The sequence below is a fragment of the Dromiciops gliroides genome, chromosome 1 (assembly GCF_019393635.1).
Source record: "Dromiciops gliroides isolate mDroGli1 chromosome 1, mDroGli1.pri, whole genome shotgun sequence".
NCBI lineage: Eukaryota > Metazoa > Chordata > Mammalia > Microbiotheria > Microbiotheriidae > Dromiciops > Dromiciops gliroides.
This window is the reverse complement of record NC_057861.1, coordinates 136,859,579-136,886,825: the sequence shown is the minus strand read 5'-3', so window position 1 is coordinate 136,886,825 and position 27,247 is coordinate 136,859,579. Positions and strand designations below refer to the sequence as shown.

The 27,247-nt window shown below is 36.6% G+C and overlaps 1 protein-coding gene across 1 annotated transcript in view; it reads left to right on the top strand.

The window, feature by feature from the left end:
- The window catches only part of FZD6 (frizzled class receptor 6), a 65,411-nt gene that overhangs the window by 14,678 nt on the left and 23,486 nt on the right, over positions 1-27,247 (top strand). The window contains exons 3-5 of the mRNA XM_043963213.1: positions 21,131-21,327; positions 22,901-23,918; positions 27,009-27,157. Coding sequence (XP_043819148.1) covers positions 21,131-21,327; positions 22,901-23,918; positions 27,009-27,157 — 1,364 coding nt within the window. The remainder of the gene's footprint in view (positions 1-21,130; positions 21,328-22,900; positions 23,919-27,008; positions 27,158-27,247) is intronic.

The window sequence follows — 27,247 nt, the reverse complement described above, 5'->3', positions numbered from 1 at the left end:
GTTAATAGTTTTTCTAATGTTGAACCAGCCCTGCATTCCTGGTATAAATCCCACCTGGTCATAGTGTATTATCCTGGTGATCACTTACTGTGATCTCCTTGCTAATATCTTATTTAAGATTTTAGCATCAATATTCATTAGAGAGATTGGTCTATAATTTTCTTTTTCTGTTTTTGCTCTGCCTGGTTTTGGTATCACCACCATATTTGTGTCATGAAACGAATTTGGTAGAACTCCTTTACCTATTTTTCCAAATAATTTGTATAATATTGGAATTAATTGTTCTTTAAATGTTTGGTAGAATCCACCTGTAAACCCATCTGGCCCTGGGGATTTTTTCTTAGGGAGTTCATTAATGGCTTATTTAATTTCTTTTTCTAATATGGGCTTCTTTAAGGATCTTGTTTCCTCTTCAGTTAACTTGGGCAGTTTGTATTTTTGTAAATATTTATCCATTTCATTTAGATTGTTTAATTTATTGGCATATAGTTGGGCAAAATAATCCCTAATTATTGCTTTAATTTCTACTTCATTGGTGGTAAGATCACCCTTTTCATTTTTGATACTGGTAATTTGGTTTTCTTCTTTCTTTTTTTTAAATAAAATTAAATTAACCAGTGGTTTATCTATTTTATTAGTTTTTTCATAAAACCAGCTCTTAGTTTTATTGATTAATTCTATAGTTTTCTTGCTTTCAGTTTTATTAATTTCTCCTTTAATTTTCAGGATTTCTAATTTAATATTTAATTGGGGATTTCTAACTTGTTCTTTTTCTAGCTTTTTAAGTTGCATGCCCAATTCATTGATCGCCTCCTTCTCTTTTTTATTCACGTAAGCAGTTAGAGCTATAACTTTTCCCCTAAGCACTGCTTTGGCTGTATCCCATAGGTTTTGGTATGTTGTCTCATTATTGTCATTCTCTTGGATAAAATTATTGATTGTTTCCATGATTTGTTGTCTGACCCACTCATTTTTTAGAATGAAATTATTTAGTTTCCAATTGATTTTCAGTCTACCTTTCCATGGCTCTTTATTACATGTAATTTTTATTGCATCATGATCTGAAAAGGATGCATTTACTATTTCTGCCTTTCTACATTTGACTGATGTTTTTGTGCCCTAATACATGATCAGTTTTTGAAAATGTGCCATGTCTTGCTGAGAAAAAGGTATATTCCTTTCTATCCCCAGACATCTATCATGTCTAACTTTTCTAGTATTCTATTCACCTCTTTCACTTCTTTATTTATTTTGTGGCTAGATTTATCTAATTCTCAGAGGGGAAGATTCAGATCCCTCACTAGTATAGTATTACTGTCTATTTCCTCTTGTAACTCATTTAACTTCTCCTCTAAGAATTTGGATGCTATACCACTTGGTGCATACATGTTTAATATTGATATTACTTCATTATATATAGTACCTTTTAGCAAGATGTAGTTTCCTTCCTTATCTCTTTTAATTAGATCTATTTTTGCATTTGCTTTGTCTGAGATAAGGATTGCTACCCCTGCTTTTTTTACTTTAGCTGAAGCATAATATATTCTGCTCCAGCCTTTGACTTTTACTCTATGTGTATCTCTCTGCTTCAAATGTGTTTCTTGTAAACAGCATATTGTAGGATTCTGGTTTTTAATCCACTCTGCAATTCGCTTCTGTTTTATAGCAGAGTTCATCCCATTCACACTCACAGTTTATTAACTGTTTATTTTCCTCTGTCTTCTTTTCCCCTTTGTACTCTTTTTTCCTCTTCTTTCCCCCTATTCCACTTGACCAGTGTTTTGCTTCTGACCACTGCCTCCCTCAATCTGCCCTCCCTTTTATCAGCTGCCCTTCTTTTTATCAGCTGCCCTTCTTTTTCTTGCCCCTTTCCGCCCCCACTTGTGCCCTCCCTTCTGTCAATACCACCCTTTTCCCCCTTCCCCTTTTGTTTCCTTACAGAGTAAGCTAAGTTTCTTTATACAAATGGGAGTGTATTTTATTCCTTCCCTGAACCAAGTCTGATGAGAATAAGGTTGCAACAATGCCCACCCCTCCCTTCTTTCCCTCTGATGTAATGGGTTATTTTTGTGCCTCTTCCTATGATATAATTAACCCCATTCCACCTTTCCCTTCCTCTCTTCCCCCTAGTCTTCTTTTATTCTGCCCCTTAAGTTTCTTTATATTATCACGTCAAAGTTGATTTAATAACAATACCTTTACAGACCTATAGATCTCAAGAATTAAAAGTATTATCCTCCCTCATATGGACTCAAGCAGTTTAACATCATTGAACAATCCTTTTCTCCCCCTTGTTTACCTCTTTATATTTCTCTAGAGTCTTGTATTTGGAGATCAAATTTTATGTTCATTTCTGGTCTTTTTCTCAGGAAGCCTTGGAAATCTCCTAGTTCGTTGAATGTCCATCTTTTCCTCTGAAAGAGAATGAAAAGTTTTGCTGGGTAGTTGATCCTGGGTTGTAATCCAAGCTCCTTTGCCTTCCTGTATATCATATTCTAAGCCCTGTGATCCTTTAATGTTGAAGCTGTCAGGTCCTGTACAATCCTGACTGTGGCTCCATGGTATTTAAATGGTTTCTTTCTGGCTGCTTGGAGTATTTTCTCCTTCACCTGATAATTCTGGAGTTTGGCTACAAGATTCCTTGAAGTGTTCCTTTTGGGGTCTCTTTCAGGAGGTGTTTGGTGGGTTCTTTCAATGATGATTTTATCCTCTGATTCTACAATTTCAGGGCAGTTCTTAATAATTTCCTGGAAGATGGATGATGTCTAGACTCTTTTCTTGATCATGGCTTTCAGGTAGTCCAATAATTCTCAGATTATCTCTCCTGGACCTATTTTCCAGGTCATTTGTTTTTCCAATGAGGTATTTCACATTTTCTTCTATTTTTTTCAGTCTTTTGATTCAGCTCGTCAGATTCTTGTTGTCTCATGGAGTTATCCACTTCCATCTGCTCCATTTTAATTTTTAAGGCCTTATTTTCCACAGTAAGCTTTTGTACTTCTTTTTCTGTTTGGCTAATTTTTTCTCTCATTTTTTTAAGGAATTGTTTTCCTCAGTCATTTTTTGTGCTTCTTTTTGCAGTTTAACTCGTTTCTAATTTCTTTTTCCATTTTTTCTTCTACCTCTCTTATTTGGTTTTTAAAAGCCTTTTTGAGCTCTTCAAAGAAGGCTTTTTGGTCTTGAGACAAGATCATCTTCCCTCTTGAGTCTTCACTTGTGGGTGTTTGGACCAACTCATCTGTATTTGGGTTTTGGTCTTCCTTTCCACCATAGAAGTTGTCAATGGTAAGGGTCCTTTTTTGTTTCTTGCTTATGTCGTAGGCTATTTTTAAACTTATCAAGTTGAAGTCTGCTCCTGGGACATAGGGCTCACGGTTGCAAGCTTCTTACTGCTCTCAGCTGTGTCGAGTTGCAACAGTGTTGAGCTGCCCACTGAGCCGAGTTTTGCTGAGGTGAGCTACCAGCTGGGACGAGTAGTGCTGAGCCGCCCTCCCCTTTTACCCAGGTGATACAGACCTTTTCTGAAGTCTTCTAAATTATCTCACGTAGCAGGATTTTATCTCTCTTTTTGTAGGTTCTGTAGTTCTAGAATCTGTTTAGAGGCTTGATTTAATGTTGTTTTTGAGGGAAATATGGGAAAGCTCAGGAAAGTTCCTAGCTTCTCTCCACCATCTTGGCTCCACCAACAATCCTTTTTTAAAAATTGCATTTCAGATTCTCTCCCTCCTTCCTGCCTTGCCTCTTTCTATCTCCTCCTGCTAGGTTTTGTTGGTAGTATAGGGAATGGCTCTTAAAAATGCAAGACAAACTGTTCAACATCACAGTAATACAAGTATATCCTCCAACCACTGATGACAAAGAGGCCAAAATTGATCAGTTCTATGACAGCTTACAACACCTTATAGAAATGACACAAAGAAAATGTGTTACGTTAATTATAGGGGATTGCGATGTTAACATAGGAAATTTTTAAAAAAGGAATAATAGGCATTTGGCCCTGGAGTACAAGATGAAGCAAAGCAAAAACCATTATTAGAGTTTTTTTGTTGTTGTTTTTGTTGGGTTGTTTTTGTTTTTGTTTGTTTGTTTGTTTGTTTTTTGCAGGGCAATGAGGGTTTAAGTGACTTGTCCAGGGTCATACAGCTAGTGTCAAGTGTCTGTGGCCAGATTTGAATTTAGGTCCTTCTCAGTCCAGGGCCAGTGTTTTATCCACTGTACCACCTAGCTTCCCCTCACTAATAGAGTTTTGTCAAGATAACTTGCTGGTTATAGAAAACACTCTTTTTCAACAACCCAAAATGCAACTGTACACATGGACATCACCAGATGTTCAATATCAAAATTAGATGGTTACTTTGCAGCCAAAGATGGAGAAGCTCTATGTAGTCAGTTAAAACAAGACCTGGAGCTGACTGTGGCTCAGATCATGAGCTTCTTACTGAAAGATTAAGGTTTAAATTGAAGTAGGGAAAAACATCACTCTATATAGGTATGACCAAAATAACACACCTAATAAATATGAAGTAGAAATGATAAATACATTTAAGGGATTAAATATGTTAGATAGTGTGCCTGAAGAACTATGGACAGAATTTCTTAATATCATGCAGGAAGCAGTAACAAAAAACATTCCAAACAAAAAGAAGAGTAAGAAAGGAAAATGGCTGTCTGATGAGACTTTACAAATTGCTGAGGAAAAAAGGAAAGGAGAAAGGGATGATATACCCAACTGAATGTAGAATTCCAGAGAATAGCAAGGAGAGATAGGAAGGCTTATTTTTTCTTTTCGGGGCAATGGGGGGTTAAGTGACTTGCCCAGGGTCACACAGCTAGTAAGTGTCAAATGTCTGAGACCAGATTTGAATTCAAGTCCTTCTGAATCCAGGTCTGGTGCTTTATCCACTGAGCCACCTAGCTGCCCCCAGAAGGCTTTCTTAAATGAGCAATATGAAAAAGTAACGGAAAAAATAGAATGGGAAAGGTGAGAGATCTCATTAAGAAAATTAGAGATATCATGGGAATGTTTCATGCAAAAATAGGCATGATTAAAAACAACAACAACTAGCTGGCAAAGGGTCCCTATAGTCAAAGCTATGGTTTTTCCAGTAGTAATGTATGGTTGTGAAATTAGTACTATAAGGAAGCTGAGCACCACAGATTGACACTTTCCAATTGTGGCACTGGAGAAGACTTTTTAGAATACTTTGGACAACAAGGAGATAAGATCAGTCAATATTTAAAGAAATTATTTGAGACTGTTCATTGAAAGGTGAAATATGGAAGCCAAAATACTTTGGCCATGTAATGAAAAGACAGGACTCATTGGAAAACACCCTGATGTTAGGAAAGATTGAAGGCAAAAGGAGAAGAGGGCAAGAGAGGATGAAATGAATAGTTTCATAAGAATCAACAAACATGAACTTGAACAGGCTTTGAGAGATAGTGAAGGATAAAAACTGTGCCTTCTACCTATCCTAGCTGGGGGTCTTTCCTGAGGGCCTCCAAAGGATTTTGGTAGTCTTTGTGTGTAGTCCTGGATAGGAAAGAGTAATTTATAGATGATTCTCTAAGAAAAAAATATTAATTCTTCCTTTTGATTGGTTTTTAGACCTTTAATAGTGTGTCTGTGAAGGAATCTTGGCTTCTCTCAGTCTTAACATGCCATCGTTTTCCCATGGTCCTCTTAATTTGAATTTCCCTTAATAGTAATTGTGAAAAAAATTTTTAGATGATTGATAGTTTGTAATTATTTTTTTGAAAAGTCGTTATGTCCTTTTGATTATTTGTCTTTTGGGAAATGATTTTAATTTTATAAATCTGTGTCAATCCTCTATTTGGGCATCATACTCTTATTAGAGACAATGTCAAAACATTTTACCTAATGTGTATCTTTATTTTTTATTCTAAATACATTAGTTTTGTTTCCACAAAAACTTTACAATTTTTATTATCAAACTTGTCTATTTTGTCTTTTTTGACTATTTCTGTTCTTTTATTACACATTTCTACCTTCATAATTTTGAAAGATACAGCTTTTGATTCTACTCTGTCCATTTTGAATTGTGGTATATACATTATTATAATAACAAATTTCTTTTTTTAACCAGATAGTCTTTCAGTATTCCCGAGAGGTTTGTTGAGTAAGGCCTCCCCTCCTTGGTAATTCGTGGTCTTGAACTTGTTGAACAATAGACCTTATGCACTAATTTCTAGGTATTGTTTGTTCTATTCCATTGATTGATTTTCTACAAGCCCCAAGCTTTCTTCCTTCTTAACATTTTTCATTAATGTCCCTTGAAATTTTTGAGTTTTTGTTCCTTGAAATGTATTTAGTTAGTATTTTATCTCTTTTTATAAAAAAATTTCTTTGATCATTTTATTGAGATATCACTAAGTCTACAGAGCAGTTTGGGTGTTATAGCAATATTCTGACCCAACCAATAAGCATCTAGTATCTCTCTGTTTAGAACTTTATTTATATAAATTGCTTTGTAGTTGAATTTATGTAAGTCCTGTGTATACCTTGGTAGGTCACATCTCTTAGTATTATACATCTTATTGTTATCTTTTTTTTTTTTTTTTTTTGCGGAGCAATGAGGGTTAAGTGACTTGCCTGGAGTCACACAGCTAGTAAGTGTCAAGTGTCTGAGGTCGGATTTGAACTCAGGTACTCCTTGAATCCAAGGTCCATGCTTTATCCACTGTGCCACCTAGCTGCCCCCTTATTGTTATCTTAAAGTGAACTTATTTTCTAATCTTTTTCTGAAAGGGTTTTTGGGTTTTTTGGGGGGTTTTTTGCAATATATAGGAAAAAAGTTGGTGGGTTTGTAGATTTTTTTTGTATCCTGTCACTTTTCTTGTTATTAATTTTATTTTTTCATCATTTCTCTGGTGGAGTGTCTAGAATTGGATATGGACCTGTGCTGTTTAACCTTTGTATCAATGACTTGGGTAAAGGAATAGACAGCATGATTTTAAATTTTCAGATAATACAGAGCTGGGAGGGATTGCTAAGGTACTGAAAGATAGAGTTAGAATTACAAAAGGTCCTTGACTAAGTCTGGGACATTGGACCAAATCAGTTAAGATGAAATTTAATATGATAAAATGTAGTCATATTCTTGGATTCAGAAAATCTACAAGTATGTTAGGAGAGACTCAGCAGTTTATGTGAAAAAGATTGGGTATTTTGGTGGGTTGTAAACCTAACAGAAGTCAACAGTGTGATATACGGCAGCCAAGAAAGCTAGTAGTTTAATTGTCCTCTGACCTGATTCAACCACATTTACAGTTTGGTGTTCAAGTCTGGTGCCACATTTTAATGAACGAGATTTTTTTTTCAGGCCAATTAGGATTAAGTGACTTGCCCAGGGTCACACACAGCTAGTAAATGTCAAGTCGGACTTGAACTCAGGTCTTCAAATAAAACCTGTACATGTTAGACCAAATGACCGCTTTGGTCCAGTTTTGAAATTCTATAATTCTTTGTTTCTAGTTCTTAGGTTATTTTCAATCAGAGGTCATTTTCAGATCATTCTTTTTGCTTATGTTTATTGTCTCTCTTTTTTTAACTTCTCTGATTGCTATAGCTAGCATTTATTTTACATTGTCGAGCAAAAGTAGAGACAGCAGGCACCCTTGCTTTACTTGGATCTTATTGAGAAAGCTTCTTGTGTTTTTCTGTAATGAATTATAACTTGGTTTTAAATAGATTATTTTAATCATAATCGAGGAAGATCCTTTTATTTTTTAAATGCTTTTAATGTAAATTAGCACAAGATCGCGTCTCTGGCTTTTTCTGTACCTGTTGATATCATTTTTATATTTATTATTGTGAATTCTTTTTGAACATATTGTCATGGTATCCTAAATAACTTTAAAAATATTTTTGCATCCATATTCATTAGTGATATTGGGGCATACTCTTCTTCCTCTTTTGCCTCTAGTTTCTGTGTAGGGATTGTATTTGTCTCACAAAATATTAAGGTGCTCTCTATTTTTGCAAACAGTTTTTAAGTGAGTTATTATTTTTTAAAAATTTGATACAATTCACCTGAAAATTCATTTGGACTAGGTATCCCCCCCATTTTCTATTCGTTTACAGTTTGTTCAGTGAAGGGATTAAATTGTTTAAATCCTCTAGTTTTTTATGCATATACACATATTTAGTATTTTTGTAAATATTCTTTCATTTCATTTAATTTTCTGAGGGTTTTTTGACATGTAACTAAGTAGAATAGTTTCTGAGAGGGAAGCACTTTAAGAAAATCTCTTTGACAGCTATATGGAGGTTGGTTTGGAGTGGTGAGAGACTTGAGGCAGAGAAGACTTGACCCAGAAACAGGCTATTACTTTAGTCCAAGCTTGAGGTGATGAGGGCCTACATGGGGATGGTGGTAGTATCAGAGGATAGTGGTAGTATCAGAGGAGAGGAGTCATGTTCAAGAAATAAGTAGGATAATGCTATTCTCCCCGCCAAAATTAGAAGAGAACATCAAGGAGAAGAGGGTAATTAACATTGTCAAAGAATGCAGAGAGGTCAAGAAAAATGAACAAAGAGAAAATGCCATTTGGTATTTGGGAGTTCATTGGTAACTTTGGAGAGAACAGTTTGGGTGGAAGATGAGGTTGGAAGCCAGATTGTAAAGGGTTAAGAAGAGAATGAAAAGATTAGAAAGTAGAGACAGTTTTTGTGTATAACCTCCCAAGGAGTTTAGATACAAAGGGCACCTGGTTTTCCTACTTGTTCGAACACTTCTTCTCAGTCTTCTTTGCTGGATCCTCATCTAGATTATGTCCTTTAATTGCAGGTATCCCACAGAGCTCTATCCTGGGGCTTTTCTCCTCTTCCTCTATACAATTTCACTTAACCTTATCAGCTCTCATCTGTTTAATTGTCATCTCTTTGCTATTATGAGTCATGAAGAGTCAGGCACGACTGAAAAATGCTATTATGGGCAACTAGGTGGCACAGTGGATAGAGTGCTTGGCCTAGAGTCAGGAAGACTCATCTTGCAGAGTAGAAATCTGGCCTCAGACCTTTACTAGCTGTGTGACCCTAGGCAAGTCACTTAACCCTGTTTGCATCAGTTTCCTCATCTGTAAAATGAGTTGGAGAAGGGGATAGCAAACTACTCAGCTACCTTTATTAAGAAAACCCCAAATGGGGTCACAAAGAGTTGGATGTGACTGAAACATGTGAACAACAACAATCAAATGCAATTATATTCAAATACTTCACCTCTACTGACTTCCAATCTTGTATCTCCAATTGTCTTTCACAAATCTCAAACTGAACGCCCTGTAGATATCTTAAACTTAACATGTCTGAAAGAGAATTCATTATCTTTACTCCAAACCCTCCCCCTCTCTTACCTTCCTTATTACTGTAGAGAGTATCTTTGGCATCTTTGTCTCTCAGACTTGCACCCTAGAAATCATCCTTGACTCCTCACTCTGTCTCGCTCCCTATAGCCAGTCTTTTGCCAAGCTTTGTTAATACACTTTTGCAGTGTCTCTCAAATGCACTCACTCCTCTAACACAGATACAGGCCCTCTTTACTTCATCACCTGGATAATTGTAATAGCCTGCTGATTGGTCTGCCTGCTTCAAGTCTCTCCCCACTCCATTCCATCCTCCAGCCCCCGTGGTGACTTACCTAAAGAATGATCATGCCACCTCCCATCTTATTTCTGCCTGCTGACTTCCCTGGATTCCTCCAAATCCCAACTAAAATCTTACCTTCTAGTAGTAAGCCTTTCCCAACCTTTACTAATTATAGTGTCATTGCTCTTAATTATTTCCCTTTTATCCTATATATAGCTTTTTTGTATATATTTTCTCCCTCATTAGATTGTGAGCTTCTTGAAAGCAGGGACTATCTTTTGTTTCTTTTTGTATTCTCTGTGCTTAGCATAGTGGCACACAGTAGGTGTTTAATAAATGTTTTTTGACTGGTTGAAAAAGGATACAGAATTATAGTTAATGGGATTTGAAGGATCCAGTGAGAGTTTTTTGAAATAGGAAGACATGAGCATGTTTTTACACAGTGGGAAAGGAGATAGTAGACAGGGAAAGGTTAAAGGTAAGTGAAAGAATCAGGATGATAGAGGAAGCAGTCTTTTGGAGGACACAGGATGGAATGAAGTTGCTTGTGCAAGTAGAGAGGTTTGCCTTGGTAAGGAGTAGGGTGACATCTTTGTGGGAAATAGAGTTGAAAGGGGAAAGAGTGATAGAAGGCAAGCTACTTGAATGATATGACATGAAGAAGAAGGAAGAAGGTACTCATGGCAAATGTACTCAATTTGTTGTATAAAATATGAGGGAAGGTTCTCGGCTGAGAGGAGGGGAAACCATGGGGGTTTGAGGAGGAATGAAAAGATTGGAAAAGCCATTCTGGAAAATAAATAGGAACTGATAAGAAAAGTGTAAAAGGGTTGCCTAAAAGCAGTGAGGTTATGTAGCATAAATTTCTAGTGAACCCAGTCAGAATGGTTACATGATTCTCTCCACTTTTGTTTAGCGGCATATGTGTAGGAATGAAAGTAATGGATGGTGGAAGTGATTCAAACCTGAGTCTTGGCAGAACACAATTGTTGATATGATAAAGGTCCAGGGACTCAAGAGAGTTTGTAGGGTTGAATTGGTTCACCAAGGGGTCAAGATGGGGGAGAGGAGAGAGTAGCTAGTACAGTGGTAATGGCATGGGAATGAACTAAGGAGTCAAGAGATTGAAGGTGGTGATGTAAACAAAGAATAGGGCTTAGTAAGGGAAGACAGAGGGGAAAAGTAGAAAGTCAATACATTTTGGTCAGATAAGGGGATTTCAGAATTCCTGAACAAGGAGGGGATGCATGTGAGGGTGATTACAAGATCATGGGTATGAATATCTTTGTGTGGGGATTGAACAGTAGGCCATAGGAAGTAAGTAGGTAGAGTGACTGAATGATTTAGGGCATTTGGAGGAGAGTCATGTATTGTGTTGAAGTCCCCTACTATAAAGGCAGGAGTTGGGGAGGAGAAAAAAAAAATTGTGAGTCAGGTACTGAATTCTATGAGGAAAGAAGGGAAGTGACCTGGAGATTCGTAGATGACAACTACCAGAATTTTGATCGGAAGGCAGCTATGAATGGTGTGAACTTTAAAGGAGGAGTGGTAGAGGTAGGGAGATGGTATTGGGGAGGAAGGAACATTCCAAAACTTCCACCTCAACCTCTGAGACAAGAGGAATGAGTAAAGTTCAGCCAGTACTAGAAAAGGTGACCAGGGAGGCCATTTCATTAGGAGAAACCATGTCTTGATGGACCTTGATAGAAGGAGCAAAAGAGTAAAAGTTCTCAGATGAAAAAAAGTTAGTTGCTTATGGAATAGACATTCCAGAGGGCACAGGAAGGGGTAGATAGCATTTGATTGGGAATCTGGGGTGGGAAGTTTGACGGTGATGGGAATAAGGAATTGAACAGTGGGAAAGAGGGTTTGGATGATCAGAATTACTGGGATGTGTAGAGTATACATCCATCATTGAGTGGAAGGCACCACTTTTCTTTCCAAAGGAGGCTGGAGATTAGGCAGGAGACAAGCACAGCAGGAGAGGGACAGAAGGCACGTGGTCATCCTGTTTAATTTCTCATCTTCCCTCTTCTGAAGGCTGTAGATTAAGCAGGATACAGTGAAGGTGGAGATGGAAGTCAAACCTCTACAGCTAGAAACCTTTACATCCCACTACCTACCATTTTTCCTCTTCCTCTTCCTTAAGGGGACAAGCTTAGCAGGAGATGAAAGGCTTGAGATCAGAAGGAAGGTCACTCCCCAAACAGAAGCTCGCCATATCACAGAAGCCAGGAGATCAGGCTGGTGGGTGCATCAGGGAATGGAATTTGCCTTGCGATAGTGAAGAAAGAAGTCTGCCTGGTTCTTCACTTTCCCTTGGAGAATATGAGTAGCAGGAGATGGAAAGCAAGGCTTGAGGTCACAGTTGTGGTCAGAAGAATGTCTTGCTCCTCTTCCCACCTTATCAGTCAGAAATCATTGGCTCCAGAAAACAAGAAATATTAGAACAAAATCAAAAAAGAAGAAGAAAAAAGAAATTTCAAGATCTGATATCAAAAAATAACCTAGAAAACTGAAGTAGAGATAATTTAAGAATAATTTGACTTCCTGAAAATCATGACTTAAAAAAACCTTGAATGTACTGTTTCAAGAAATTGTCAATGAAAACTACCCAGATCTATTATAGAACTAAAGGACAAAATAAAGACAGAAAAAATCCCCTGATCACTCCCAGAAAGGAACCCCAAAACAAAAAGTTCCAGAAATATCACAGCCAATCTCTAGAGCTGCCATGGCAAAGAAAAATACTACAAACATAGAGAAAGAAGACATTTGAGTACCAAGGAACTATAGTCAGGATCACATGAGACCTATCAGTATTTACAAAAAAACAAAACAGAAGAGAGCTTAGAATAAAATATATAAAAAGACCAAAGATGTAATTTTATAATCCAGAATAACTTGATCTGCGAGCTGAATATAATCCTACAGGGGGAAAAATTATCATTAATCTTATTCAGAACTTGCAAGTATTTTTGATGAAAGGAGTAGGAACTTTGGGGGCAGCTAGGTGACTTAGTAGATAAAGCACCAGCCCTGGATTCAGGAGGACCTGAGCTCAAATCTGGCCTCAGACACTTGACACTTACTAGCTGTGTGACCTTGGGCAAGTCACTTAACCCTCATTGCTCTGCCAAAAAAAAAAAAAAGAAGAAGAAGAAGAAGGAGTAGGAACTTTGAAATACAAACACAAGGGTCCAAGGAAACCTAGAAAGGTATATTTATTTGAGCATTTAGAAGGAATTATATGATATAGTGATAACATTCTAATATGAGGAGAAGGAAGTGTCCCTTCAGAAACCTTAATGTCTTCAAAGATTATTGAGAGAGCTAAATAAGAAAATCAGTGGTTCTAGAAATGGATTGGTTCTATTCTGAAAATTTGAAGATGAGAAAGAGAAGGCAAGGTAAAACTATTCTGAAGGTTTGAAGATGAGAAAGAGAAGGCAAGGTAAAACTCCAGTGTAGAGAGAAGAAAGGAGTAGAACTTGCTATTTCTTAAATTTGGCAAGAGGTATTGGTAAGGGAAGGGGCATTGGATGAACCTGATTCTTATGTGAAATGGGCAAAGGAGGATTGAAAACATAACACAGAGCTTTGTGTAGAAGTAAATCGAACTTAAGGAAATGAGATAGTGGTGGTAGGGAGGTTGTGGGAAGAGAATACTGGGGAGGGAAAACTCACAAGAGGAACAAGCTTCTGATACTAGAGAGATGATTAAAAGGGGAGAAATAAAATAACTGGAATCTAAGGGATTACTTTAGATTGCCCGTTAGTTGTAGAATGGCTAGACAAATTCATATATCAATGTAAGGAAATAATATTGGGCCATAAGAAAACACAAAAGAGTGATTTCAAAGCCTGGGTAGCATGAACTGAGGCGTATTGAAGTGAGCAGAACCAGATAACAACATTTTGCATAAAAAAATTGTGAAAAGATTAAGAATTCTTTTCAAAGTGTAGCCAACCATGACTCCAGGAGACCTATGATGAATCATATTATTCTCTCATATAAACAAAGTACAGTGACACATACACTTTAGGACCTGACCACTTTATGGATTAATTTTGCTTGACTATGCTTATTTATTACAAGATCCCCTCTGCTCTCCTTTCTCTTTTAATGGAGGGAGGTGTGTGGAGTTTGTTTTAGGATCCAGGGAGAGTTAGAGACCAAGAAGGGAGAAAAAAGGCCATTATAACACTTTTTTAAAAATGCACATAAGCGGAGGCATCTAGGTGGCGCAATGGATACAGCACCGGCCCTGGATTCAGGAGGACCTGAGTTCAAATCTGGCCTCAGACACTTGATACTTCCTAGCTGTGTGACCCTGGGCAAGTCACTTAACCCCAATTGCCTCATCAAAAAAAAATGCACATAAGAAAATTAAAGAAAATTCAAAAGGAACACAGACAAGCAGGACAGTATTAGAAGCATGAGAAATTTACTGTGTACTTTTTTTTTTAAAGCAAGTGTTTTAAAACAGGGATAGTTTATTTTTAAATTTTTGGTTTTTGTGGGGGGCAGTGAGGGTTAAGTGACTTGCCCAGGGTCACACAGCTTGTAACTGTCAAGTGTCTGAGGCTGGATTTGAACTCAGTTCCTCTTGAATCCAGGGCCGGTGCTTTATCCACTGTGCCACCTTGCAGCCCCAAACCAGTGATAGTTTAATATAGAATTCTCTCTCTCTCTTTTCTTTTGCCGAGCAATGAGGGTTAAGTGACTTGCCCAGGGTCACACAGCTAGTAAGTGTCAAGTGTCTGAGGCTGGATTTGAATTCAGGTCCTCCTGAATCCAAGGCCAGTGCTTTATCCACTGTGCCACCTAGCTGCCCCAAGAATCCTCTTTTGAGGTCCAGATGTGTGTGGAGATGCTCTTTTTTGGTGGTTTAAGTTAAAAATAATTGTTTCTAAAGATGGAAAATAAATGTGAAAGATCCTATCATTTAGAAATTTGAGGAGAATGGAAGTAGGTACCTTTTATAACTACATGTAGCTAGTTGGGAGTATTCTTAATGAAACAAGGAATAGAAGTGATCATAAAAGATAAAATGGACAATTTTAGTTACATAAAATATAAAGATTTTGAAGCAAAATCAATGCAGCTAGGAGAAATTGCCAACTGGAGTTTTAAAAATCAAATATTGCTGGTAAGTCTAATACTTACCATATAGAGAATTGGAATATATACATACGTGTAGATGTTTTATGTGTGTTTGTTGTAGTTTGTCCTTCATTCTCGAAGAGGACCATGACATCAGGAAAATGTCATAACTTGCAGTGAATTGGATTTAAGTGAGGGAGGTCACCAATCTTACTCTCTCCTCCAGAGCCATCTGGGTCCAGTGGCAAAATATACATCAGGATGACTGGAATTGGCCCTGGATGTTTTTTAAGGCAATTGGGATTAAGTGACTTGCCCAGGATCACACCACTAGTGAGTATCTGAGGTGAAATTTGAACTCAGATCCTCCCAACTTCAGGGCCAGTGTGTGTATGTATGTATGTATGTTGTGTGTGTGTGTGTGTATATATATATATATATATATATATATATGTATATGTATATATATGTATATGTATATGTATATATGTATATATGTATGTATGTATATACACCCACACTTATGCCATTTCCCAGTAGATAAGAGTTAAATCAGTCAGTAAGCATCAAGCCTCTTCTTTGTGCTTAACCCTAGATAGAATAGGGAGCCACTGGAATTTATTGAGTAGGTAAGTGACATGGTTACTCTTACACTTTAGGACAAAGCATTCATTAAGTGCCTACTATGTTCCAGGCAATTTTCTGGGCACTGGAGATAGGCATACAAAAGTGAGAAAGCCCCTGCCCTGAAGGAGCTTACAGTCTGTCCAGGGTAACAATATGTACATATATAAGTATAGACAAAGTAAATACAAGGTAATGGAGGTAGGGACACTAGTAGCTGAAGGAATCAACAAAGACCTTATCTCATGTAGGAGTTGATATTGGAGTTGACCTTTGAAGGAAACAAGAGAATCAAAGAAGCGTAGATGAACAGGAATGCATTCCAGGCAAGGTAGACATACAGAAGGAAGGAGATGGAATGTCATGTGTGACTTTGGACAGTGTAAAGGGGAATTCCTGGCCTGGAAAATTAGATTAAAACCAGGTTGTATGATAGACAAGATTCTTCTCACCAATCCAATGGTACAAGAAAGTTCCAAAGGACTCATGATGGAAAAGGCTCTCCAAATCCAGGGGAAAAAAATAAGGAACTGTGGAATATGGATGCTGATTGGACCATACTATTTCTTTTGTTTTTGATGCTGTTGTTTTTCTTTTTTGAGGTTTTTCCTTTTTGCTCTGATTCTTCTCTTATAACCTGACTAATACTGAAATATGTTTAATGTTATTATATATATTTATATTTATATATATTTTACACACACACACACACACACACACACACACACACACACACCCCTTTTGGGCAGGTGGGGCTCATTAGCCTTGGCAGGCAACCTGCCTAGGGGAAGGAAACCCTGATTTTAAACCTCCGCTGCCTTGCGGCTATACCCATATATGGGAAAGGCTTCGGGAGTTAACCCCGAGGAAAAATCAGGAGTCAGAGTCCCTTAGGCAGTTGGATGTTGGGCATCACATCCCTCTGGCAACTCCTGCAGCGGCACTGGTGCCAAACTGTACTGGCTCTGCCTTTCCTTTGGATCCACCAATGTCGCAGAGTGGGAAAATCTGCTGCATGGGCAACAGCTTGTTTTCTATATTGATCTGCCCAGGCCAGCGCCCTGGAGAGGACACCCCAGCTACTCCTCATGGGGTAGATACAACACAGGATGCGGCAGTTACCAGTTATGTCACTGAGGAGCTGTGGCTCCTGTATTGGACTGCACAGCCACACTGTGGCCTGTGGCTCTTCAAGGCGCTGATCCATGGTCTCCGCAACTGGTGGAGGCTTACTACTACTACTACTACTATATATAACCTATATCAGATTACCTGCTGTCTAGGGGAGGGGGCAGGGAGGGAAAGGAGGGAGAAAAATTTGAAATTGGTAATCTTATCTACACAAATGTTGAAAACTAAAATGAATGAATGAATGAATGAATGAAAAAAAAAACAGGTTGTGAGGTACTCTAAATGCCAAAGAGAGGAGTTTATATTTGACCCTACAGGTAACCTGGAGCCATTGGAGTTGTTTGACCTCTGCTATATGAATATTAATTGTTTTGTGGAGGATGGGTTTAGACTGAGGAGAAGGTTCGAGGCTGGCAGTCCATTCAGGAGTTGAGAGATACTATACTAAGGAGATGTTATTTGTGTAGAGATAATAATTGATCATACATTTAAGCTGATGAGGTTATCAAGAGCATTAAAGTATATCTGTAGTTATGGGATAGAACATGGTACTGTGCCACTTCGTGAGATTCATCATTACCAGAAATCAGTAGGTTTTTGTTTGTTTGTTTGTTTGTTTACATATAAGGTATTTTATTATTTCCGTTACATGTAAAGATAGTTCTCAACTTTTGTTTATACAAGCTTTACAATTTCAGATTTTTCTCCCTCCCTTCCCTCCCTCCCCCCTCCCCTAGACAGCAGGTAATCTGATATAGGTTATATCTATATATCTCTATACATATACATATAGATATATATACACACACACACATATATATATACACATAATAACATTAATCCTATTTCTGCATTAGTCCTGTTATAAGAGAAAAAATCAGAGCAATGATGCAAAACCTCAAAATAGAAAAAAAAACCCAACAGCACCAAAAACAAAAGAAATAGTATGGTTCATTCAGCATCTATACTCCACAGTTCTTTTTTTTTTTTTTCCCTTGGATTTGGAGATCCTCTTCTATCATGAGTTCCCTGGAAACTCTTCTGTACCATTGCATTGGTGAGAGGAATATAGTCCATCACAGTAGGTCAACACTCAATGTTGATGATACTGTGTACAATGTTCTTCTGGTTCTGCTCATCTCACTCATCATCAGCTCATGTAAGACCCTCCAGGTTTCTCTGAACTCCTCCTGCTCATCATTTCTTACAGCACAATAGTATTCCATTGTATTCATATACCACAACTTGTCCAGCCATTCCCCAATTGATGGGCACCCCCTCAACTTCCAATTCCTTGCTACCACGTAAAGAGCAGCTATAAATATTTTTGTACATGTGGGTCCCTCTCCCCCTTCCATGAGAAATCAGTAGTTTTAATCAGGAAATTTCCTTTCCAGAGATTAGTGAGAGGTTGTTCAATATTGAGTTTCCCAATTGCTACTATTGAAACTTTCCAGGAAGATAGTGAAAGCATATTTAGCAGGTCTCTTTGAAGATACTCACCTATGTGTCAACTCTCCCTGGAGATCCAGTTGAATTGTAGGATAGAATAAAAAAAGAACTTAAGTGACAACAGCACTTGGAGATATTAAATCTTTTCCTATATCACAGTAATGGGATGTAGGCTTTTCAGAGGTGATTTTGTGTGTGTGTGTGTGTGTGTGTGCATATATATACACACACAAAATCACCTCTGAAAAGCGCATATATATATATATATATATATATATATATATATATGTCTTGACCACAGTGTAACAGTTTTTTCTATTACTCTCAATAATACCACTATCCTTTTAGTCATCCAAGCTAGCAATCTTGGTGTCATCTTCAGTTCCCCACTGTCATACTTGCTGTATTAGATCAGTTGCCGATTCCTGCTAAATTTACCTTCATAGCATCTCTCTTATATTATGTTCCCTCCTCTACCCTGATACCAGCACCACCATGGTGATGGTGTCATCTCCTCACGCTCCCTATTGCTGCAGTAACTTTCCTATTAGTCTCCCTGTCTCAAATTTCTCCTCACTTAGTTCATCCTCTACTCAGCTGTCAAATTTATCTTACTGAAACTAATCTATTCAGTAAATGCCAGTGGTTCCCTATTACCAACATGATCAGGTATAAAATCCTGTTTGGTTTTTAAAGCTTTTAATAACCTTATCCTGTCCTACCTTTCCAGTCTTCTTACATCCTCAACATACTCTTCTACACAGTGACATTGACCTTGCTATTCTTCTCACATATCCTGACTCCTGTGCAATTTCGCTGGCTGTTTCCCCAAGCCTGCAGTTTTCTCTTACTTCATGTCCACCTCCTGGTTTCCCTGGCTTCTTTCAGGTCCAGCTAATATGTATTATTTGTACATAGTTGTTTGCATATTGTCTCCCTCATTAGACTGAGTTCCTTAAGAACAGGGACTGTTGTTTTTTGTTTTTGTTTGCCCAATGCTTTGCACAGTATCTGGCACATAGTAGACCCCTAATGCTTGTTCTCTGACTTGACTTGGAGAGTTGCCATCTCACAGATAGGTGAGATGATTGGTTCAGTCACAAAGCTCTTGAGAGCATCTCATCCCTCTTGATCTGACTTCCCCTTTTAACATATTAGATGTATCCTACTGGTCCTTTCTCTGAACTCTTTTGAAATCTACTCTCCTAAAATCTAGGGTATATATCAATCTGTGCTTGGCTTCCTCCTCCTTATCTATCAAAAACTCTAAGATGAAATGATTACTCCCTATACCTCCTATCATTCCTCCTTCAACAACCCATTCTTCAATATTGATCAGAATAAGTTGATTCCTGATATCTCTTGATTTAGATTTAAGAAATGAAATTCTTTCAAGACAAGTCGAGTTCATCAGATGTTATGCTTTTCTCTATATCAAGCAGATTATCCAAAATAATTATAGTCTTCTATTACTACTAGATTATACTTCTGTGTTAGCTTGATGTTCTCTATGCTTCCAGAACTAATCAATTTATCCCTTTGGCCCAGGTGATCTGCAGTATGTTCCCACCATAATTTTGTTTATCCTTCCTTTGATCCTTGTCCCGTTACTCTATCATGTTTCATGGCTATTTTTTAGAGAAGTCTCTCTTTTTGCTGTATTATATTTCTGTTTTCCTGCAGTCATCTGAGTTTGAATTTTGCCTCAGATACTTACTAGCACTATTACCCTGGGCAAAGTGATGTCAGCCTCAGTTTCCTTATCTGTAAAAAATGAGATCGTAATAGCTCCTACCTCATATGGTTGTTATGAGGGTCAAATTAGATAAGATAATAATAATAGCTAATGTTTAGATGGTGCTTACTGTGTGCCAAACACTTTACAATTATTATCTCATTTGAGCCTTATAATAGCCCTGGCAGGTAGGTGCAATTATTTCCCCCATTTTACAGTTGGAGGCAAACAGAGGCAAACAGATGTTAAGCAACTTGCCCAGGGATACACAGCTAATAAGTGTCTGGAGGCCAAATTTGAACTCAGGTCTTCCTGACTGTAGGGCCAGTGATGTATTCACTGAGACACCTGCCTTTATGTAAAATGTTTTGTAAACCTCAAAGCACTGGATAGATGCTAGCTATTATTAGTATTATTGTTATTCCCTCCTCAGTTTTGTTCTTGCTATAAAGAAATGATGATTCTGTATATTTTGTTTCTTGTTACTACATTAGCACTGGACTTTAAAATGGAAGCCCCGAGTGCAAATTCTTCCTGAGGCACTTATTAGTTTTGTGATCCTTGGGCAGTCATTTGATCAATGTTGCTCTCAGTTTCTTTATCGGTAAAAATGGGGATAATAACATCACCTTTCTAGGATTGTTGTTAGGATCAAGTGAGATATGTACAGCACTTTGTACAACTTAAAAGTCCTGTATAAATGCTAGCTAGCTATTTATTGATGTTATTAATCTGTTTCTTTTCTGATTTCCTGGAGTTTTTTTGAGTAAACCATCCTGCCATCTAGAAATAGCCATAAGTTTGTCTCTCTTTACTGATATTTATGCCTTTTATTTCTTTCTCTTGTTTTTATTGCTACCCTACTATTTCTAGAATAAATTATAGCAGGGAATGAGAGAATCTTTGCTTTACCTCACTGAACTTAATTGGGAAAGCTTTTAACCAACTAAATTGTAAACTTTCAGGTTATTAAGGGCCAAGGGAGCTATCATTATTTGTCTTTTAAACCTATCGTCTGTCAATACCTGTTTAATGAATGTTCTTTGAATTGAAACCTGGGGCCAATGTAACTTGACCCATTGCTTTCAGCTTGATAGCCCTTTGAGTAAATGAAATATATCTATCTAATTCACCCTAAATTTTGTCATTTTCAGGCTGGATGCACCTAGTTTCTTCAGCTAGTTCAATGACATGATTTTCAGTCCTCCATTATTCTCCTCTGTATACATTCCAAAATAAATAATTCAGTAAAAGAAATTATTTTCTTTTTTTCTCAGCAAAGATAGAGCAAATGAAAAACAAAAATAAAATGTTCCATTTGTAGAAATAATTATTGAATTAAAGCAGAGTTAAATAAATGTATCATCTCCTTAAAATATAGTTACACAGAGAGGAAAGATTAAAGATTACTTCAAACTGGTATTATGTGTCTTTAAAAGAATTTCTAACCAGATCTTTTTATTTTTGTTAAAAGCCTTTTCTCCCTCTAGCAAATCTGAACTGTTCACTAGATGTCGACACTTTCCTCTGCAATGCTTTTGTGCCAGCCTGCACCGAGCAAATTCACGTGGTTCCTCCTTGTCGAGAATTTTGCGAGAGAGTATACTCTGATTGTAAACAATTAATTGACACTTTTGGGATCACATGGCCTGAGGACCTTGAATGCAGCAGGTATGGTATTATTTTTAGCTGATAAGTAAAGTATTTTAATGCCACTCCCTTATTCCTAATAGAAGTGATGGTTTATGACTAGTTTATTGTATAAATGAAGGAAAGATAAATTGCATCTGTTATTTTTTCTTGTCCAAAACCTGATGGCCACTGTTTCACCTTGTTTACATTTGACCATTTGGATAATTAATTGGATATTCATTCTTAAGGCAATTTCTTGCTCCATTGTAAAATAGCAAGTTGTGGAACATGTATAAAGTTATAGAAAAAAAGATAACAGAAACAATTATAGTCAAAACTAAAGTAAACTCAAAAGGGAACAAGAGCAAATACAATTTTTTTGATTATTCGTTTGATTCTTTCTACCTTGTTCAATAGTTCAATGCAATATGTAAAAGAGCATTATGGATTCTCCTTATTTTTACATTTGTTTGCGTTTTTGGTCAGTGGGTACTAAGTTTATAATAAGTTTAAAGGTAATAACCTTAATACATTTTTGGAGTTTTGATACTGAATAGTTTGATTTTGGTATATATAGGTGTTTTGCCTAAAAATAATTAAATTATATATTGTAATTAAATTCTGTAAATTGATGTCTGCAATATTCTTCTCCTAAAATGTAGTAATAAGTTTAAGAGCATATTTGCCCTTATAAGCCCTAGAGTTTACTTTCTTTTGATAGCTGTGATAGCGACTTATAAATTTAAAATGTTGAGAGAAATAATATTGAACAAGGTTTTAGGTCAGATGTTTTCTCATGCAATCTCAATTCCAGGTGTGGGGGTTGGTTGTTTTGTTGGCAGAATATGGGATTGGGTTTTTTTGGTTTGTTTTGGGCTAGATGGTAGAACTGGAGCTGGTAAGTAAAAGGGGGCTGTAATACATCTGTGTAATACATGGTCAGATGTGCAAGTCCAGGTAGCATCTAAGTTGCAAACTTGGGTGACTGGAAGTATGGTAGTGTGTATCATTTCTGGTAATAGGAATGTTAGTAAGAGGGTAGAGTTTTTAGAGAAATGGTAACAAGTTTAAGTTTGGGCATACTGAGTTTAAGGTGTCTATGGAACATATGATAGGCACTTGGAGATATGAGACTGGAAGTCAGTAGAAAGGTGGTGGTGGTGATGGTGGTTGTTCATGGTTTGTCGTGAAGAGAACCAATGATAACACAAGGGTAATTGATGTCTTGACTTGTTTGTGAATTGAATTTAAGTGAGGCAGAGTTATGCAGTCATCAACCTCACTTTCTCCTCCAGAGTCATTGAAGTCCAGTGGCAAGACTAAAGTCAAGATGACTGGTGACATATTTTTAAATGCTTTAAAAAAAAAAGTATAATTCATAAATGTACCAATTTTTCCCAGTACATATTTGCTCTTTAGCAGTAACATCTTTGCTATGTTAAAATTTTTAGTTGATGCTAATTTTTTCCCTGTGATTTTATTTAGCTCATATGCTTCCCCAAAATTATAATTCAGACAAACTTATGTTTTAAGTTTCAAAAGTATTGTATTGAAGGATATGGTCTATAGTATAGTTGGAACTTTATTTTAATAAGTTATATAATCTGTGCAGATTGCAATATTGTGATGAGACTGCTCCAGTTGTTTCTGACCTTACCACCAAGTTTCACGACCCACCGAAAACACCAGAACAGGTTCAAAGAGACTATGGATTTTGGTGTCCAAGGCATCTGAAGACATCTGGTGGACAAGGCTACAGATTTCTTGGAATTGATCAGTGTGCACCTCCATGCCCCAACATGTATTTCAAAAATGATGAATTAGAATTTGCAAAAAGCTTCATTGGAATTGTTTCAATATTTTGCCTTTGTGCAACTTTGTTCACCTTCCTGACTTTTCTAATTGATGTTAAAAGATTTAGGTACCCAGAAAGACCAATCATATATTATTCTGTCTGTTACAGCATTGTATCATTAATGTACTTTATTGGGTTTTTGCTAGGTAATAGCACAGCATGTAATAAGGCAGATGAAAAACTAGAGCTTGGTGAAACAGTCGTTTTGGGCTCCCAAAATAAGGCTTGTACTATTCTCTTTATGCTTTTGTATTTTTTCACAATGGCAGGCACGGTATGGTGGGTGATTCTTACCATTACTTGGTTCTTGGCTGCAGGAAGAAAGTGGAGTTGTGAGGCAATTGAACAAAAGGCTGTGTGGTTTCATGCAGTTGCTTGGGGGATGCCTGGTTTCTTGACAGTTATGCTTCTGGCTATGAACAAAGTTGAAGGGGACAATATCAGTGGTGTTTGTTTTGTTGGCCTTTATGACCTTTATGCTTCTCGATACTTTGTTTTGTTGCCTCTATGCCTTTGTGTGTTTGTTGGATTGTCTCTTCTTTTAGCTGGGATTATTTCTTTAAATCACGTACGGCAAGTTATACAGCATGATGGAAGAAATCAAGAAAAACTCAAAAAATTTATGATTAGAATTGGAGTCTTCAGCGGTTTGTACCTTGTTCCATTAGTGACACTTCTTGGATGTTACGTCTATGAGCAGATATACAGAATTACCTGGGAAACAACTTGGGTCTCTGACCATTGTCATCGATTTCATATTCCATGCCCCCATCAGGTAAAAACAACCATATGAATTATTTTAATATTCAGTACTAACATAGAAGATTATGTGCCCTGAAAAGTAATTTTGTTTGTTGAGGATATTTCATTATATTTCAGATTAGGAAATTCAATTGTATTAGTTCAAGACACAGTTACATAATTTTTCATCTCCCCTTCTTTTTGTACCCATTGGAGATATAAATTGACACACTGAGAAGTTCTTCTTAAAAAAATTATGTCGAGTGTCAAAGCTAAGCTAGTTGTTCTGATTAAGAACAGAGTCACAAGCTGAATGCCTGCTTATAAAACAGGGAAAAGTTGGTGGTTGGCTGTGATAGGTAAGGGAAGACAGAGTAATTGCAGAGAGGTCCGAGTTAATTTTAATTTTTATTCAGTAAATATTTCTCTTTAAGTTGTAGTCTTAGTGAATTTCACTTATCAGTTTGTAGTTTCTCTTAATATATTCTTCAGACACCATAATTTTAACAGAAATATGACTAAATCAGCCCACTTTTTCCTAACTGGAAACATACTGTTTGAAATAAAACACGGTTTTAGTGTTCTTAAAATTCCATTTATTCAACAAACATTGATTAAGCATTTACTGTGTAAAGTTCTGTGTTAGAGATTGGGAGAATACAAAGCTTAAGCCAAACACAATTCCTTTCCTCAAAGAGCTTACAATCTTTTTTTTTTTTAAACTGTGATTTTGGTCAGCTTTGCTCATAAAAGTTGTATATTGATGTTTTTAGGATTTAAGGTTTTTTAAACTTCTTAATATAATACAGTTCTATAAGCATAGTTGTTCATTATGTTTTTTCATAGAAATTTAGTTCATATACCAGCAGTTCTTATATAACGTTCCAAAAATCTCAGTGTAGCTTTGTGCTCCTAAAGTTTAAAACGGATGAGACTTTTGGGACACCATGTATAATCCTCTTTCTGGATTAATTATTTATTATTATATCTAGTACTTCAAAACATCCATGATTTCACTGGCATAGGTACTCTTTCCATTGATGTAGACCATGAGCCCACTCCACCTCACCAGATGTAAGTTTCTGTGGACAAAAATATTTTACCATTTGGTGAAGCTTCTACCTCACTCAATGCAGCTGGCTAGACCCCAAATCATAGGCACAAAATTCATCATTTACTTAGCATGTAGCCAAAGCCTTTCCAATTTGTTAGGACTTTCCAGACATTGTGTTCTACTACCTTAGTCTTCCATTAAAGTCCTATTCTGATGCCTCATTGTGATGAGAAGTTGCCCTGAATTCTTGAAGACTATCGGAACACAAGTTTTAACAGTTCCTACTAAGCTAGGTGTTGTGGCATTGTATACGGGCTTTGTGATAGACTGTATGTTTGTCACCTGAGAACTATCCTGGCAACATTCTGTGAGTTGGCCTATCAGTATGTTAGCAATAAGAAGATAGCTCTTTTAGCCTTGGCACCTGTACACCTACTTAGGTGTAAAGAGGGATTGTAATCTGCCTCAGTGAATGGTATCCCCCTACCAATAAAATTAGGTTCTAGAAGTATTAAAGTAATAATAATATTAAGCAAAAACATAGTCTTTTAAATCAGTTTGTGAGGTGAGCTATGCTAAATAACTTCTCAGAGACAACATTAAATAAAGCACTTGACCTGAAATCAGGAAGAACCAAGTGCAAATTCAGCCTCAGACACTTATTATCTGTATGACCCTGGGTAAGTTACTTGATCTCTGACTCACTTTCTTCAGATGTAAAATTGGAATAATAATATCACCTACTTGCCCAGGTTGTTGTGAAGATCCAATGAAATTGTATTTGTAAAGCACTTAGAACTGTGCCTAATGCAAAGTAGATGCTTAATATATTCTGGTTTCTTCCTTCCTAAATAGGAATTAATGTATAATAAATAATTTGCTAATCAGTGTATCATTTGGTCAATGGATAAACACATTTGAACCCATTTGGCTTTGGCAAACATAATTGACGCCTGCATATAGACAACCCAGATTCTGATTGGATTTTATTTTACTCTGTGTTTTGGGGTTTGTGATTTAGCTCTTGGTACCACCAAATCCAACTGATATGTTAAAGTAGGGTTTTGCTATATATATTTTTTCAGTCTTTTATTTAAACTGAAGGGAAATACTCATTCTGCTTAAAAAACAAACCTTAAACTCTACCTTAGGAGCAAAGATTCAGGGTTCCAGTTTCTGTTAGATTCTTTTCAACTTATTCTCACTTGCTGAGTGTCAGTGTTAGATAGATGATAGATGTTAAACAAGGTATACTACAGAGACTGATCTGGCCAATCACACCTCTTAAGGCATAGAAATAAACTAGAGGTAGAAAATCTAGAATAGGCATATTGTAATATGACTTAATCTGTTTTCTTCCTGATCTTACTTGGTTTTTCAGTGACTTAAAACTTAAACAAGTCATGATGAAAACTGTGAACTTGGAATTAAAATATAACAGAAGATTAGCCCATTTCTTGTCTCCAGTTTTAAAATGAAACCTTTACACACATAATACAATGGCACTTATTTAATCTCATTCCTCCTCTAAATATTTAGATTATCATTTGCATTAAGTGAATCTAAAAATAGGAATTGACTAAACAAATATTTGAAGAGTTAGATGTTTTAGCTACTTCAAATGTCTCTTCCAGAAATTAGGGGGGTGGGGGGGTAGAAATGGAAAACAGACCACACTATAAAGCTTTTTTAAAAAATAGATTCCAACCTTTTCTTCTTGAAGCACCGTATTTGACAGACCTATTTTCTGTTAGTCTGTTTATAGATTCAGTAAAGAATCTTATTATGCCTAAAATTCTGTTTACCCCTATATAGTTTTTCTTTCACAATTAATGTAATATTTCATTTTATATAATAATAACTAGCACTTAGACCTTTAAGATTTGCAAAACTGTTTACAAATATTATCTTATTTTATCCTTAAAACAACCCTGGAAGCTAGGTGCTATAATTATCCTCATGTTATAGATGATTTAGTTATATAGCTAGATTATATTGAAAGGTTTTATACTCTTTAAAAATTAGTACTGTAAAACTGATTCCATTGCTCTGATTTATTTTCTTCATTAGGCAAAAACATTAGCACGTCCAGAATTGGCACTGTTTATGATAAAGTATCTGATGACACTGATTGTTGGAATCTCTGCAGTCTTTTGGGTGGGAAGCAAAAAGACCTGCACAGAATGGGCCAGTTTCTTCAACAGAAATCGCAAGAGAGAGTAAGAGATATTTTAAAACTGTAATTCTTACTTTTTGTTTGTGTAATGTGCTGGTGAAATAGTTAAATGTGTGTATTTTGAAATGTGCAG